Source organism: Myotis yumanensis, unplaced genomic scaffold (assembly GCF_028538775.1).
Source record: "Myotis yumanensis isolate MYYU_CA2020_CCGP unplaced genomic scaffold, mMyoYum1.0.hap1 SCAF_41, whole genome shotgun sequence".
NCBI lineage: Eukaryota > Metazoa > Chordata > Mammalia > Chiroptera > Vespertilionidae > Myotis > Myotis yumanensis.
In genome coordinates this window covers 154,739-170,680 of record NW_027223792.1, presented here as the reverse complement: position 1 = coordinate 170,680, position 15,942 = coordinate 154,739, and the positions used below count along the sequence as shown (strand labels likewise).

Below are 15,942 nucleotides of genomic sequence, written 5' to 3'. Positions count from 1 at the left end.
ATGGCCGACAAAATCCACATGTCACTGGATGACATTAGGCTGGACCGGAGCCAGCGGGGCTGCCATGGCGGGGGTCCCGGCTGCGGGGGGGGCGGGGGCAAGGACCTAGGTCGGACCGAGGCCCGGCCGCCTCCCAGGGAGGCCGGGGTTGTGGAGCGCAGGCTGCCGCACCAGAGCGCAGGGGCGGCGGGCTGTTCCGGAACCGGGCTGCCCTCGGCCGAGGCAGGATCCGGCCAGCGCCCTACAGCAGGCCGAGACAGCTTCCCGACGAGTGGCACCACGACCGCTTCCGCAGGGCCTTCAGCAGGGGCGCTGGCCTGATGACAGGGGGGAAGCTGTTGTTGTCGTCCAACCTGCACTTCGGAGTGTCCGACGCGGACATCCAGCAGCTGTTTGCGGAGTTCGGGCCTCTGAAGAAGGCCGCTGTCCATTACGACCGCTCTGGCTGCAGCCTGGGAACAGCCCACGTGCACCTTGAGCGCAAGGCAGACACCCTGGAAGCCAGGAAACAGTACAACGGCATACCTTTGGTTGGCCGTCCCCACACATCCAGATCCTCACCTCGCAGATAGATACGAAGCCCAGGCAGGTACAGAGTGTCAACAGAGGCCGGGTGACTACAAACCGAGGATCTGGAGGCTTTGGCGGCGGCACTTAGGGCCGTGCCCCCGGAAGCAACCGGCGTACAGGCAGGCGCACTGGCCGCCATTCAAAGCGACAGATCTCGGAGGAGAAGCTGGACGCCCAGCTGGACGCTTACAACTCGATGAGGGATACCAAAAGTATGAATGCCCATTTGGGCGCTTACAATGCGATGAGGAACACTAAAAAGTTGGACCCCCAGAAGGACGCTGACAGCTGCATGAGGGACACCGAGGAGTTGGACTCCCAGCTGGACACTGACAGCGCGATGAGGGACACCCCTGAGTTGGACACCCTACTGGGCACTTACAACGCTATGAGGGACACCGAGGATTTAGACGGCCAAATGGATGGCGCGGAGATGGACGCCCTGCTGGACGATTACGATGCGATGATGGACACCAGCTAAAGCACCAGCAAGTCAGTGTGTGGTAGGATGGCCAAGGACCTGTGGCCAATGATGGAGTTGTTTCTTCTGTTTGGAAATAGGATTTAAAACTCCTAGAAAGATTTTTTGTTAACTTTTATTTTATTAAATATTTCTGAAAAAGACCTGTTTTGTACGGAGTCATTTTGGGGATACATTTTACTGGTTGCTGTTTTCACCTTGGCCATAATCAACAGAAAGGGGCGTAGGAAAAACAAACAAACAAACAAAAAAACTCGTTCCTAGTAGAAGGGCCCCCTTTCCCCCCGAGGTGAGCCTTGAAGCCTAGGGCACAGGCCCGGGTGGAGCAGCTGCAGGTGCAGATCTTGGTGGTAGTAGCAAAAAATCAAAGGAGAACTTTGAAGGCCGAAGTGGAAAATGGTTCCATGTGAACAGCAGTTGATCATGGGTCAGTCGGTCCTGAGAGATGGGCGAACATCGTTCCAAAGGGACCGGCAATGGCCACCGTTGCCCTCAGCTGATCGAAAGGGAGTCGGGTTCAGATCCCCGAGTCCGGAGTGGCGGAGACGGGCCCGCTTACCCTTGCTCCCTTTTATAGCCCCGGAACATGGTGGGCGGAGCCAGAGACCCACCAATCAGCCGGCCCCAGAACTGAAGCGTCGTCGTCACCAGTTGGGGGTCAAGTTTAGGGTGGGGGCGCTCATGCCCCAGGCTAGATTCCCCGCAGGACACGCCCTTCAGGTGGCATTCACCAAAACCCTCTCAAGGAAAAGTTCTCTCTCTTTTTTTTTTAAAATATATTTTATTGATTTTTTACAGAGAGGAAGGGAGAGGGATCGAGAGTTAGAAACATCAATGAGAGAGAAACATCGATCAGCTGCCTCCTGCACACTCCCTCCTGGGGATGTGCCCGCAACCCAGGTACATGCCCTCTACCGGAATCGAACCTGGGACCCTTCAGTCCGCAGGCCGACGCTCTATCCACTGGGCCAAACCGGTTTCGGCGGAAAGGTTCTCTTGAACCTGGCTGCTATGCTTGGTGTGCTTGACTGTTGCCTCTAGTTCGGGCTCCTCGGAGCTGGGACCTGTGAAGAGTGTGTGTGTGTATGTGGGGGGGTATTTTATTTTATGTTATTTTATTATTTCTTTGCTCATTTCTCTTCATTCATTGCAATTGACTCTATTTCTTGGCAATGAATGGTTACAAACATCAGTCCCATTTGTATTTTTTTTATCAGTAGAATTTCTGGATTTTAAGGACTATTTCAGTGCTTATCGTTGCCTGTCACATATCTGCCTGTCCTTTCCATCCATGGCAAATGGATGCCCTCAAGCCTAATGAATTTATTAGTAAAAGTTAAAAATGATATTAACCACGTGCTTCATTTGAAAATTGACATACAACGCTATAGAAGCCCTGTTCACTGTCTCTGCTATCCAGGTTGTCAACTGTCCTTGAACACATCTAGCAGTGATGGTGTGTGGTGTGAGGTAGGGCTTGACCTTCGGCGTGGTCTGGTGTGTGTGTGTGTGTGTGTGTGTGTGTGTTTATCTTGGTTTTTCAACCTCCAATGTATGGAGAGGCTGTTCATTTGTCCTAGGTCAAGAATGCCGGTAACCACACACCTGGGCTCTGGTGGGCCCAGGACAATCCACAAGGAAAAAATCTCCTAGGCGCCCGTCATTCAGCAGATATCTTTTTAGCGGACGTTGTGCTCTCTACTGCCCCTGTGTGTGTGTGTCTACAAGAGACACTGGAGAAATAAAAGAAAGGAATTCAAACAAAGCACTACAGAGAGCCCTCAACATACAGGACAAGAGAGCAGGAAAATAAAAGAGGAACAGAGGATTCCAAAAAACTCAGAAAGCCATAACATTGCAAGCACACTTAACTGGCCATAATCTATTCAAGATAAATAGATGGGAAGATCCATTTGAAAGACGGAGCCTTTCTGGTGTGGCTCAGTAGGTGAGAGGTCATGTCATGCAATGGAAAGCTGAGGGCTCCATTCTGGGTCAAGAGATTCCTGGTCAAGGGCACATACGTGGTTTCAAATACCAGGTTCTATCCTGACTCTGGGCAGGGGGCATGTGGGAGGCAACCAATCCAAGTTTCTCTCACATCACTGTTTCCCTCTCTCTCTCTCTCTCTCACTCACATTCTCCTGTTCGAGGCTGTGATGCCTGGTATTCATTCCTCAAAAGGAGGGGGCAGCAGGGAGCAGTGGCTATGGGAGGGGAGAGACCCCAGACTCAAACACAATGAACGAAGCAGGCCTTGGAGGTCATGGGAGGCAGAGGCTGAAGTTGAGGTGAATAAAATGTGTATGGTTTTGTATATTAGCTCTGAGACCAGGATGCCAGGGGCCACCAGCAGCTGGTGGAGGCAGGCGAGATGCTCCCCAGAGCCCCCAGATGGGAAGGGGTCCCGGTGGCACCTTGATTTGTGACTCCTGGCACATGGACTCTCAGGGAATTCCTCTCTGTTCTTGTAACCCACCTCTTTGGTGGCAGAGGGACATGGCGATTCTAGGAGATGAATCGGATGCCATCCTTCAGATGTGCCCTTTGACGTCTGTTTTTCAAAACCATTGAAGCCAAGGAGGTCAGTTGTACTGTAGGTGTGATCAGAATTTCAGCTGAGCATCAAATATGATCCACAGGCCTGAGCCACCCGGCAAAAAGCCACAATGAATCTCCTAGAGGCGGGTCACTCAGCAGAAATCTAGGTGCCCTGACATTGTGCTCCGTGTGTGTGTATGTGTGTGTGTGTGTGTGTGTGTGTGTGTGTGTGTGTATCCGCGGTCACTCAGGCGAACTGGTGGATTTCCATTGTGGGATGGCATCTGTGAGCACCCCTCTTCTGCCCCCGCCCCGTTCCCCCTCCTGCACACACACACACACACACACACACGCACACACACACACCTGCTTTCTTGCAGACAGCGACCAGGGCTGGAACTTCCCCCAGCCCTGGGGTGTATAAACACCCGGGAGGTCCAGACACCTGGCTCTGTCTTTCCCAGAGAAAGCTGAGGAAGGAGGTGGGGGTGGGGGTGAGGAGGAGGCTTGCATTGGCACTCCAGGACCAGTAGAGGGCACCACTGGCCCGCTGAATAGATTCCCGGGCTTGGGGTGAGCTTGGTATATGGGGCAGGAGCACAAGAAGGCCTAATGGCTCCATCTCCAGGCCTTGCGGAGAGGCATCGCCATTTTCTGGGTTGAAGAGGGGACAATACCTATTTAGACAGGCTCCGGGGGGCCCAGGACAATCCACATGGAAAAAAGCCACAGTAAATCTCTTGGCGCGCGTCACTCAGCAGATAAATTGTTAGTGGACCTTGTGCTCCCCTGTGTGTGTGTGGAGGGTGGGAGGGGGAGGAGGGGGACTAGGTGTGTGCGCGCGGGCGTGCGTCTGTGCAGTCACGCACGGACACTTCTGGCTTTGAATGGTCCGTCGGCATCCATGAGCACCCTTCATCCTCTGCCTTCTCGAAGACAGAGCCCCCTCGGGTCTAGCCAGAACTGGGGAAGTCCAGTCACCTGGCTCTGCCTTCCCCAGAGTAGGCTGCAGGAGGGGGCTCTTGCATTGACGCTTCTCGACCAGCAGAGGGCGGGACGAGATCTTTGGCCTAGGCCAAGGCCCCAGTCAACCCAATCTCTGTAATCCACAAAGACTATGTCCAGTTCGGGCCATCTTGTCGACCCTCCCAACCCCTCACCTCCCCACCCCGCTCACTCTCTGGATGGATGGATGGTCAGGCCCCGGCCCAGAGACCAAGTCCGGGCCTGGCTATCTGGGCTTGCCGAAACCTCAGAAAGTTGAAAGGCCGGATCAACGTGTTTTCTGTGGAGGTTTTTTTTATTTTTATTTTTTTTAAGGAGTGTTTTTTTTTTTTTTTTTTTTTTCAATCTGGAATGACGTGGAAGGTGTCATTCCAGGCCCCCAAATCCAAGAATGTCGGGGGGAGGAAGCTGACCTGAATCCAGTTCCTCAAGCTGGTTTGCCTCCTCTTTTGGTCTGTGGGGACCTCATCACACTACAAAACTGTTCACTATTTACTAGGAGCAATGTCAGAGTCATCCTTCAGCACTCCAGCCATGTGTTCGTTATGAGTCTTAAATCGTCACTTTTTGTGAAGCGGGCAGGCCTTTTCCTTCTAAGGATAGGGGCCACTTTCTTTGGTCTGGATTCCTGCATGGAAGAAATACCCTGTCGCTTCAGATATTCTTTTGAATATCTCGCTGCCATTTCCAATTTCCTCCTCACCCATTGAATCTACAGTGACACTCCTCCACAGTTTCTGAAACTCTTTGTCCACAGAAAATTGACAGCTTTTATCATTGAAGAAAATAATTTTCTTTTTTTCTGGACGATTTACAAAGAATACCTGGTCCCGTAAGGCCTTCACAGCTTTCTGGGAATTGGGCAGTTCTTCCTCTATGTCTTCTAGAAGAATTCCTCCTAAGACTTGCTTTTCATGCTTATCTAAGAGACTAAGCAGAGCCTTCTTATATTCTACACCATGCAATACTACGCTGTGGTAAAAAAAAAGGAGAAGGGATTCTTGCCATTTACAACAGCATGGGTGGAACTGGAGAGCATTATGCAAAGTGAAATTAGCCAGTCAGAGAAAAATGAATACCACGAGATCTCACTCATTTGTGGAATATAGAGAACAACATAGACTGTTGAACAGGGACAGGTCCATAGACATCTGTACCACTACTCTGTGCTGGGGCCTCTGCAGCATAGCCACCACCAGACAGTCCAGGGCTATCCCGGTATCTTTATATTTCTATTTATCTATCAATCTATCTATCCCAAATCATGTTCATGTTCAATTTGTAACAAGGAAATTGGGGGTCACCACAACATGAGGAGCTGTATTAAAGGGTCGCAGCATTAGGAAGGTTGAGGCCACTGGTCTAAGGTTTATTTCTACCTCAATTTCTGGCCCCTACCCAGCCTGGCCCTGTTTTGGGCTTGGGCAGGAGGCAAACAACTGAGGTGTTTCTCTCACATGGATTATGTCTGTTTTCCCATCTCTGCCCCACTCTCTCTAAACATCAAAGGGAAAATATCCTCGGGTGCAGATTAAAGAAAAAATGAACAAAGGTGGGTCACCAGGTCAGAAGGTCCAATCTTCAAAGTGCATGCAAGCTGCTCCTTCCAAGGGGGTCCGGGCTGAATGCTTGAGAGCATCTCCAGGAAGGCCTTCGGGGACGGTGCTTCCACATTTTGGAAGGTGTTCTGGACTCTGCCTAACAGGATGAAGTATTTCATCTCCAGCCAGATGAACCCGAAGTGGTTCTCATCTAACAGGATGAAGACTCCAGGGCAGTGCCTGGGGTAGGCGGAGCCATGTAAGGTAACAATGTGCACTCCATAGTAACACATCCTGCAGGTTGCGGGGGGGGGGGGGGGGGGGGGTAGATCTGGTCCCTTGAGCCCACGCTCACAGGCAGAACAAACAGAACAGGCTGCTCCTCCGAAGGTGCAGCCCAGGACTCCCCGATGCTGGGCTGCGCAGGGCTCTGCCAGCCATGGCCTTTGCTTTCCACAGTTCTGTTTTCTTGCTGCTGCTGCTGCTCACCGATCACCTGCTCCTCAATCTCCTGGACCACGCGGGAGAGCTTGTTGAAGTTCTGGAAGGTCTCCCCATCTGGCAGATGGATGGGGCGCATGAGGTGGATCTCTAAGGTCCAGCTTAAGTCTCCCGTGATCTTCGTGACCCTGGCATACTTCCCATGGAAGCTGAGCATGGCAATCATTAGGCCGAAGCCATCGGATTTGCCTAGGAAGAGGCCTGGCCTGAGGAGGTCGTCCGGGTGGCTTGGGGGGGGGGGGGGGAGCGGGGAGGTAGAGATGGCGGTAGGTCAGTCGGTCATACAGCCGTCTGTCTTTCTGGGAGATCTCCAGCCCCCGTCCTCCCCTAAGCCGCGTTGGTGAATCCTGTGGGGGATCTCTCTGGATCTACCGGTTGCTGAACCTGTCCTTCTGAATCTGCATGTGTCGGCTATGGGAAAAGCTGTAGAAGTCGTCCATGTACTCCACCGTGGCTGATTTCCTCTGCGTCAGGTGAATTCTAAACGAAGGCTCGAATTGCACTGGGCCAGCCACATGGGTGTTACGGTGAGGCCCGTACATCCAACCAGTAATGCATAAGCCATCATCCACCACTACATTCAGCAGACTTCTATAGCCATAATCTAGCTGCCACAAACCCAAAAGGTTTCTGTATGGGAACATCTTGGCGTAGACTTCTCTATAAGACATACCACCGATCATCTCCGGTTTCTGCAAGTTTTCCGGAATGCCAAGCTCCTTGCGACAGCACAGTCTCCAGATGCTGTCGGTGTGCAGGATGTGCCGGAATTTGGTGCAGGCCTGGGCCAGGCTGGCCAGGTCGGTGCCCGGGAGCGAGGCGAAGATGTCCACCGGCATCTCCACAGGCAGCTCCTGCAGCGAGCAGTGCAGGGGTGGCATGGGGCTCGTGATTCCTCCACTCCCCGCACAGCGCAACGCTGAGGCGTCCGCCTCAACGCGCTTTTCTGCCAGGGCCAGCTTGCTTTTGGGCGCTGCCTTCTCAGCTGGGCCCTGGTACTCCTGAAGACACTGCTTGCCTTCTGCAGCTGCCATCTCAGCTGGGCGCTGGCGCTTCTGAGGGCACAGCTTGCCTTCGGCCGCTGCTGTCTCAGCTGGGCCTTGGCACTCCTGAGGACACCGACATCGCTGAGAAGAGCCCAAGCCGCAGAGGCAAGTGCCCTCCTCCATGCCTCCACGTGTAACAGCCAACACAATCCACCTATATCGTATTTTAAATAGTCTCTCTCACCCCTCCCACTGTGGAGTCAGCTCTCTGGCCACAGAAGCCTTAGGCTGCAGTGAGGTCTGAGCCAATCAGAAGCCACGCTAGAGCCACTTGCCCATTGCGGCGGTGTGATTGGTGGATTCCGCGTAAGCGCCTGTCCGTGGCTCCGCCCATGCCTGCCAGTGCCAAACAATCTTCAACCTGCACTTGCTGGAAGGAGCAAAACCGCTCCCAAGTCGCTCTCCTTTCCTCTCACGCATCCGAGGGTCGGGGGGGGGGGGGGGGGGGGGGGGGGAGAGGGGGAGGGGTCGGGGTGGCGCTGGGGCGCGGGGGGGGGGGGCATGGAGGGCCTGGGAGGACTGTCCCCAGTGCGCCCCGGGAGAAGTCACGCAGTCGGGCCCGGGGGGGGGGGGGGGGGTGGCGGGAGGGTTTGCAAGGCGCCACACCGCGGACCGAAGCGAGCGCACAGGGTCTGCGGCAAAGTCGGCCACCCATCCGACCCGTCTTGAAACACGGACCAAGGAGTCTAACACGTGCGCGAGTCCGGGGCTCACAGGAAAGGTACCGTGGCGCAATGAAGGTGAAGGAACGCCAGGGCCGAGGCCTCTCCAGTCCACCGAGGGCGCACCACCCGCCCGTCTCGCCAGCCTTGCCTGGGAGGTAGAGCATGAGCGCACGTGTTAGGACCGGAAAGATGGTGAACTATGCCTGGGCAGGGCGAAGCCACAGGAAAATCTGGTGGAGGTCCGTAGCGGTCCTGCTGTGCAAATTGGTCGTCCGACCTGGGTATAGGATTGAAAGACTAATCGAACCATCTAGTAGGTGGCTCCCTCCGAAGTTTCCCTCAGGACAGCTGGCGTTCTCGCAAACACAGTTTTATGCGGTAAAGCGAATGATTAGAGGTCCTGAGGCCAAAACGATCTCAACCTATTCTCAAACTTTAAATGGGTAAGAAGCCCGGGTGTGGAATAGGAGTGCATGGTGGGTCACTTTTGTTAGGCAGAACTGGCACTTCTGGATAAACGGAGCTCCGGGTTACAGCACCCTATGCCGACGCTCATCAGACCCCAGAAAAGGTGTTGGTTGATATAGACAGCAGGACGGTGGCCATGGAAGTCGGAATCCGCTAAGGAGTGTGCAACAACTCACCTGCCGAATCAACTAGCCCTGAAAATGAATGGCGCTGGAGCGTCGAGCCCATACCCAGCCCTCGCTGGTGGTCGGTCAGAGACAGGGGAACCGGAGCAAACCGGGCGGCGCCCGGCCCACACCCCCGCCAAGCTACGCCACGACGACTAGGAGGGCCGCTGCGGTGAGCCTTGAAGCCTAGGTCACAGGCCCGGGTGGAGCCGTCGCAGGTGCAGATCTTGATGGTAGTAGCAAATGTTCAAATGAGAACTTTGAAGGCCGAAGTGGAAAAGGGTTCCATGTGAACAGCAGTTGAACATGAGTCAGTCGGTCCTGAGAGATGGGCGAGCGCCGTTCTGAAGGGACGGGCGATGGCCTCCCTTGCCCTCAGCAGATCTAAAGCGAGTCGGGTTCAGATCCCCGAGTCCGGAGTGGTGGAGACGGGCACCACGAGGCGTCCAGTGCGGTAACACAACCCATCCCGGAGAAGCCGGCGTGAGCCCCGAAGAGAGTTCTCTTTTCTTTGTGAAGGGCAGGGCGCCCTGGAATGGGTTCTCCCCGAAAGAGGGTCCCATGCCTTGGAAAGCGTCGCGGTTCCGGTGGCGTCCGGTGAGCTCGAGCTGGCCCTGGAAAATCCGGGGAAGAGGTTGTAAATCTCAAGCATGGCCATACCCATATGCTCCGGGGGTGGGATGGCGTTTTCAGGACGGCGACGGGGGCGGGGAGGGGGGCGACGAGGACTTGGCTGCGTGGCGCCCCAGGTGGTGGTGCCAGGTAAGGGGGAGGTCTCCCGCGGGACCCGGGGGCAGAAACACGTGAGCGGGGTTTGGCCAGGGGAGGGGAGAAGCAGTGGCGACAGCGACTCCTGGCGCAAGCCTGGCCCTTCCCATGGTTTGCCCCAGCTATGGCAGGCATTGCGGCCGCCCGCGGGGAACCATTCAGGTGGCCTGTCCTGCCCGGGGTTGCATTGGGGCTCGCCTGCATTGCTACTCCTGGCCTCGCACGCACGCGCGAACAGGTCTTCCCCCCCGGACAGGACCGCCCCTGGGGCCATGGTTCCGAGTGGCCCCTCGCCCTGGCTGGCACCTAGCAGCCAGCTTCGAACTGGCGCAGACCAGGGGAATCTGACTGTTTAATTCGAACAAAGCATCCCAAGGCACGCAGCAGGTGTTGACACGACGTGATTTCTGCCCAGTGCTCTGAATGTCAAAGTGAAGAAATTCAATGAAGTGCGGGACAAGGGCGGCAGCAACTATGACTCTCTTAAGGTAGCCAAATTGCTCGTCAACTAATTAGTGAGGTGCATGAATGGATTAACGAGATTCCCACTGTCCCTACCTCCTATCCAGCCAAACCACAGCCAAGGGATTGGGCTTGGAGGAATCAGCGGGGAAAGAAGACCCTGTTGAGCTTGACTCTAGTCTGGCATGGTGAAGTGACATGAGAGGTGTAGCATAAGTGGGAGGCCCACGGCGCCCATTTCCTGAGTCTCCGCCAGGAGCATGGAGTGGGCATTCGGGCCTTGCGGGCCACAGGTGAAATACCACTACTCTGATCATTTTTTTCACTGACCCAGTTAGGCGGGGGTGGGGGGGGTGGGAGGATGGTGCGGGGTAGTCCCCCAGATGGCCTGGCCCTGGAGGGGCGAAGAGCCCGTCCCGCCCTCTGCTGGTTGAGAAGCGCCAATGCAAGCCATCCTCCTGCAGCCAGAGCCCATTCCCTTCGAGGAATGAATGCCGGGCGAAGCCATGTTCAGCAGAACCTTTCCTTTTGGTCCTATCGGTGATTGTCACCTGAAGGGGTGTGCCATGCTGGGCCTAGCATGGGGCATGTGCGGCCCCGCCTTAAACTTGACGCCCGACCTGTGACGTTTTCAATCCTGGGGGTGGCTGATTGGTGGAGCGGGCGGGAGGCTGATTTGGCTTCTCCCACCACGCTCTGGGGCTATAAAAGAAAGCAGGGTCTCCTTTGCAGAACTTCTCAGCCCTAGGCTTGTTGTCTTGGTCGTCGTCATCCGCGTTCACCAAGGGGGCGTTCAGGGGAGAGATCTCGCCAAGACACGTCCCGGAACGTAGAAGCTGCTGGAGCACCTGGCTAGAACCTGCCTAGGTTGCTGATCAACTGAACACTGTCTCTGTGTCATTTCTTCTTTGCCGACTCCGTCCACACTTTTGGGAACGCCTGGAACGGCTGGGCCGGGACCCCAGCAGAGGCAGAGTAGAAGCTAGCCATTCCCAAGATGATGAAGAGAAAGAAAAGTCATCCTGTGCTGCCGCAAGAGGCCATCAAAAAGCCTCACAGTGGCCTGCATAGGCACTTGCTGGAGTCTAAGCAGGTTTTCCAAGCACTGGGCAAGAGGAATGATGAGAAAGCTGACCCGTCTTCCTCGCGGGCCCTGGGAAACTCAAGCAATCCCAAAGGCACCCAGCCATGCCAAGTTTTCAAACCCTGGCTGGATACCTGCCCGCACCCCCACCTCCATGAGGGCAAAGGTCCAGTGAAAACTCAAGTCAAACCCCAAAAACCATATGAAAGTTCGGACCAAGGATCTCCACCTTCATCCTAGGACAAGCTGCCTTCTCCTGGGAAGGTCAAGTTGGTGCCATCGGGTGTCCCACCCATGGACAACAAGCCGCCGGCTTGACCCGTGCCTTGCAGGCCACAGTCTCGAGCATTATGTTGGCCTGCCGTGACCAACCCTGCAAAGCCTGCTGCAGTCACTGCAGCCCTGCCAACTCTTGCATCTTTGACAGGTCCTGGCAGCTTAGCTCTGCCAATGTCGACCAACTCAGCCGGACCAGATTTCAACAACCCTGCCCTGCCTAGTGTCCCTCGGCCTCCTGCTTCTAGGCCTGGGTCCTACAGAACATCATCTTGTGCTTCCCAGAAGCGGGAGCCTGTTCACTCTGCTGTGAGCCAGCCCTGGGCCCCACCCAGGCCTCACAACCACTCTCCACTCCAGCATTTCACCTGCAAACCAATTCTATGGAGGACACCTGAGGTTCTGGGGCCAGTAATGTCAACACCTGTCCCAAATGAGCAGAGGCCAGAACGAGAGGCCATGAAGAGGAAGGCTCAACTGGAGCGTGAGAATGCTGCCAAATTGGGGAAAAGTCGTCAGCATTTCACTGAGAGGGAAACAGCACTGGAGATTGCTCGGCACTATGGCTGTGTGACGTAGGAGATGATGGGAGTGCTGGTACCCCTTTCGGTACCTGCTGTTGTTCCATAGATAGATCATAGGTAGGTAGGTAGGTAGATAGGTAGGTGATAGATAGATAGATAGATAGATAGATAGATAGATATTAATTTCAGAATATCGATATATTTTATCACTTAACAAAACTGAATAAGTATTACAAATCGGTCGTCCGACCTGGGTACAGGGGCAAAAGACTAATGGAACCATCCAGTAGCTGGTTCCCTCCGCAGTTTCCCTCAGTATAGCTGGTGCTCTGGCAGACACACAAAAGATGCAGTTTTATCCATCCGGTCAAGCAAATGATTAGAGGTCTTGGGGCCAAAACGATCTCAACCTATTCTTAAACTTTCAATGGGTCAGAAGCCCGGCTCGCTGGTGTGGAGTGGGGCGTGGAATGCGAGTGCCTAGCAGGCCACTTTTGGTAAGCAGAACTGGCGCTGTGGGATGAACCGAACGCCTGGTTCAGGTGCCAGATGCTGACGATCATCAGACCCCAGAAAAGGTGTTGGTTGATAGAGACAGTAGGACGGTGGCCACGGAAGTGGGAATCCGCTAAGGAGTGTGTAACAACTCACCTGCCCAATCAACTGGCCCTGAAAATGGATGGCGCCGGTGCGACAGGCCCATACCCGGCCGGCCATAGCTGAAGGTCGGTCGGAGACAAAGAGGGACTGGATCCACGGGCGCGCGCGCGCGCCCCTTCCCGGCCCAGCACACACCCGCGCACGCTATGCGATGACAAGTCCAAGTAGGAGGGCCACTGCGGCAAGCCTTGATGCCTAGAGCGTGGGCCCGGGTGGAGCAGTTGCAGGTGCAGAGCTTGGTGGTAGTAGCAAAAACTCAAAGGAGAACTTGGAAGGCCGAAGTGGAGAAGGGTTCCATGTGAACAGCAGTTGAACATGGGTCAGTCGGTCCTGAGAGATGGGCGAGCGCCGTTCCGAAGGGACCGGCAATGAAATCCGTTGCCCTCAGCAGATCGAAAGGGAGTTGGCTTCAGATCCCTGAATCCCGAGTGGTGGAGACTGGCACCGCGAGGCATCCAGTGCTGTAAAGCAACCGATCCCGAAGAAGCCGGCGGGAGCCCCAGGGGGAGTTCTCTTTTTCTTTGTGAAGCGCAAGGCGCCAAGGAATGGGTTCGCCCTGAGAGAAGGGCTCCTACCATGGAGAGCTTTGGGATTCTGACGACGTCCGGGGAGCTCCCGCTGGCCCTTGAAAATCCGGGTAAAGGGTGTCAATCTCGAGCCGGGCCATACCCATATCCTCCGGGGGTGGGCTGGGGTGGGCTGGGGGTTTCGGGGCGGGGCCGGGGGCAGGGAGGGGGGCAGCCAGGACTTGGCTGCACAGCATCCCAGCGGTGGTGCCCGGTAAGGGGGGAGGTCTCCCACTGGGCCCTGGGGAATGGACTCGTGGGCGGAGGTTGGGAGGAGGGAGCGGCGGCGACAGCGACTCCAGGCACGAGCCTGGCCCTTCCCATGGATTGCCACAGATGTGGCGGGCATCGCGGCCACCCTCAGGGAGCCAGTCTGGCAGCCGGTCGAGCCAAGGGTTGCATTGGGGCTCGCCTGCACTGCTGCTCCTGGCTGCGCGCCCTCACGCACAGGTCTGCCCACGCCAGGACGGCCCCGGGGCCGCGGTTCCGCGTGGCGCCTCGCCCTGGCTGGCACCTAGCAGCCAACTTTGAACTGGTGCGGACCAGGGGAATCTGTTTAATTCCAAAAAAGCATCCCAAGGCACGCAGCGGGTGTTGACACGACGTGATTTCTGCCCAGTGCTCTGAATGTCAAAGTGAAGAAATTCAATGAAGCGCGGGTCAAGGGTGGCAGCAACTATGACTCTCTTAAGGTAGCCAAATTGCTCGTCATGTAATTAGTGAGGCGCATCAATGGATGAACGAGATTCCCACTGTCCCTACCTCCTATCCAGCCAAACCACAGCCAAGGGATTGGGCTTGGAGGAATCAGCGGGGAAAGAAGACCCTGTTGAGCTTGACTCTAGTCTGGCATGGTGAAGTGACATGAGAGGTGTAGCATAAGTGGGAGGCCCACGGCGCCCATTTCCTGAGTCTCCGCCAGGGGCGTGGATTGGGCATACGGGCCTTTCGGTCCACAGGTGAAATACCACTACTCTGATCGTTTTATTCACTGACCCGGTGAGGCGGGGGGGTGGTGGGGGGAATTCCCCCAGATGGCCGGGCCCAGGCGTGGTGAAGAACCCATCCCACCCTCTGCTGGTCGAGAAGTGCTAATGCAAGCCAACCTTCTGCAGCCAGAGCCCAGTGCCTGGACTTGATGGGGGAAGGACAAGCAAGGGGCACGGTAATATACAAAGCCATACACATTTTATTCACATCAACTTCAGCCTCTGCCTCCCATGACCTCCAAGGCCAGCACAAATACCCCTCTGCAAAGACCTGAGCATTGCTTTCATTTCACAGAGTGCCTTACACGGATATGTCCCATGCTAACCTTCTGTATGTCATGTCTCAACTTTTCCATGTGTGCTGCCTAAGCGATCTCGCTGTTGCCTTCCGCCCGCCAAGTACTTAAGGCCAGGCGATCTCACTGCTTTCGCGTTTATGGTGACTGGGTCGCGTCTTTTGGCGGTGGCCTCGGAACGGTGAGGGGAATTTGATGCAACAGGATCCCCTCCCGAGGCTCGCGTGTTGGTCGCGGTGATAGCTAGGCTGCTGAGACTGAACTGCCGGGTTCACCTGTTCCCGTGGGACATGCAAATGAGCGCAGGGTGCATCTTGGGTGATGAGCAGGAGGCAGGGCTGAGAGTGTCCAGGTGGTGGCGCTGTTTGGGCAGAGCAGGCGGGCAGCAGCGAGTACCGCCCACGCCTCTTCAGGTGTGTGCGCGCAGCGCTTTCGAGGGCGGGGCCAGCTGGAGAGCCTGCATCTTGGAGGCGTCTGCAGTGCTGTGCATGGCGGTGCGGTGCGGGAGGGCTGGGCCGGGACAAGGCGATACATCCAAACACGTTGTTTCCCTCTCAAGTATCCTCTGATGAGTATCTGGAAAAAAAAGACGTACTTCCTCAGCCATTATCACACCTGGAAAAGTGAACGTAATTCCTGAATATCACCTAATAGTCACTGTACATTCAAATTTCTTTGTTTCAAAGATGCCTTTTGTTGTTGGTTTTCTGAAGACTCAAGCCAAGTCCCGTTAACTGCATTGCATGTGGTTAGTTCATCATTTAGGTCCTTCATTCTCCAACGGCACACCCTCCCCACATCTCTTCCTGCCCTCGTGGGGAAGCTGGATACAGTGGGGCCTTGACTCAGGAGTTTAAGTAGTTCCAGGACAGAGCTCGCAACTCAAATTCCTCTTATGTCAAATTATTAAAGTGAATGGGTGAGACACGTGATGCTGGGCTGATGTTGTGGCATTCACTGTGACCTTGGCTACGCCAACCAGTGGTGAGGTATCTGAAGCTGGCTCATATCCCGAATTTTATCTCACAACTCAAAGAAAATAGCCGGCTGAGAGACGGATCCTATCTCGAAAAACTCGTTATTGGGTTCACTTGTAAGTATAGGCCCCACTGTATTTGCCCCGAGGGGTGTCACAGTTCTTGCATTTGGCACATTTCTCACTGATCATGTCGTTTAACTTCTCTATCTTCCATGTTTCCTGGGTATTTTCTGAATGTTGTCTGATCAGGCTATGCACTAATTGAAAGTCCCATCTAGGAATTATTATGACAGCATGTTGTAGTAAAAAGTTTATTTAGTATAAGATAGTATAATCAAATTTCACTTTTTTAG

At 55.0% G+C, this 15,942-nt stretch overlaps 1 protein-coding gene and 1 pseudogene across 1 annotated transcript; one reads left to right on the top strand and one right to left on the bottom strand.

Moving 5' to 3' along the window:
• Window positions 1-1,051, top strand: LOC139000902 (aly/REF export factor 2-like; annotated as a pseudogene).
• Window positions 1,052-6,128: 5,077 nt separating this feature from the next.
• LOC139000900 (F-box only protein 31-like) lies at window positions 6,129-7,808 on the bottom strand. The gene is made up of 3 exons (XM_070402858.1): window positions 7,012-7,808; window positions 6,507-6,866; window positions 6,129-6,432 (listed from the first exon to the last, which is right to left on the bottom strand). The coding sequence occupies exons 1-3, from the start codon at window positions 7,806-7,808 to the stop codon at window positions 6,129-6,131; spliced, it is 1,461 nt and encodes a 486-aa protein (XP_070258959.1).
• Window positions 7,809-15,942: the final 8,134 nt, after the last annotated feature.

Excerpts from the sequence above, each read along its gene's own strand:
- LOC139000900 (XM_070402858.1), bottom strand. The coding sequence starts at position 7,808 with ATGGAGGAGGGCACTTGCCTCTGCGGCTTGGGCTCTTCTCAGCGATGT. Across the intron at positions 6,867-7,011 it reads AAGGACAGGTTCAGCAACCG|CCACCCGGACGACCTCCTCA; the intron begins GTAGATCCAGAG and ends CCCCCCCCCAAG. Across the intron at positions 6,433-6,506 it reads TCGGAGGAGCAGCCTGTTCT|GATGTGTTACTATGGAGTGC; the intron begins GTTTGTTCTGCC and ends CGCAACCTGCAG.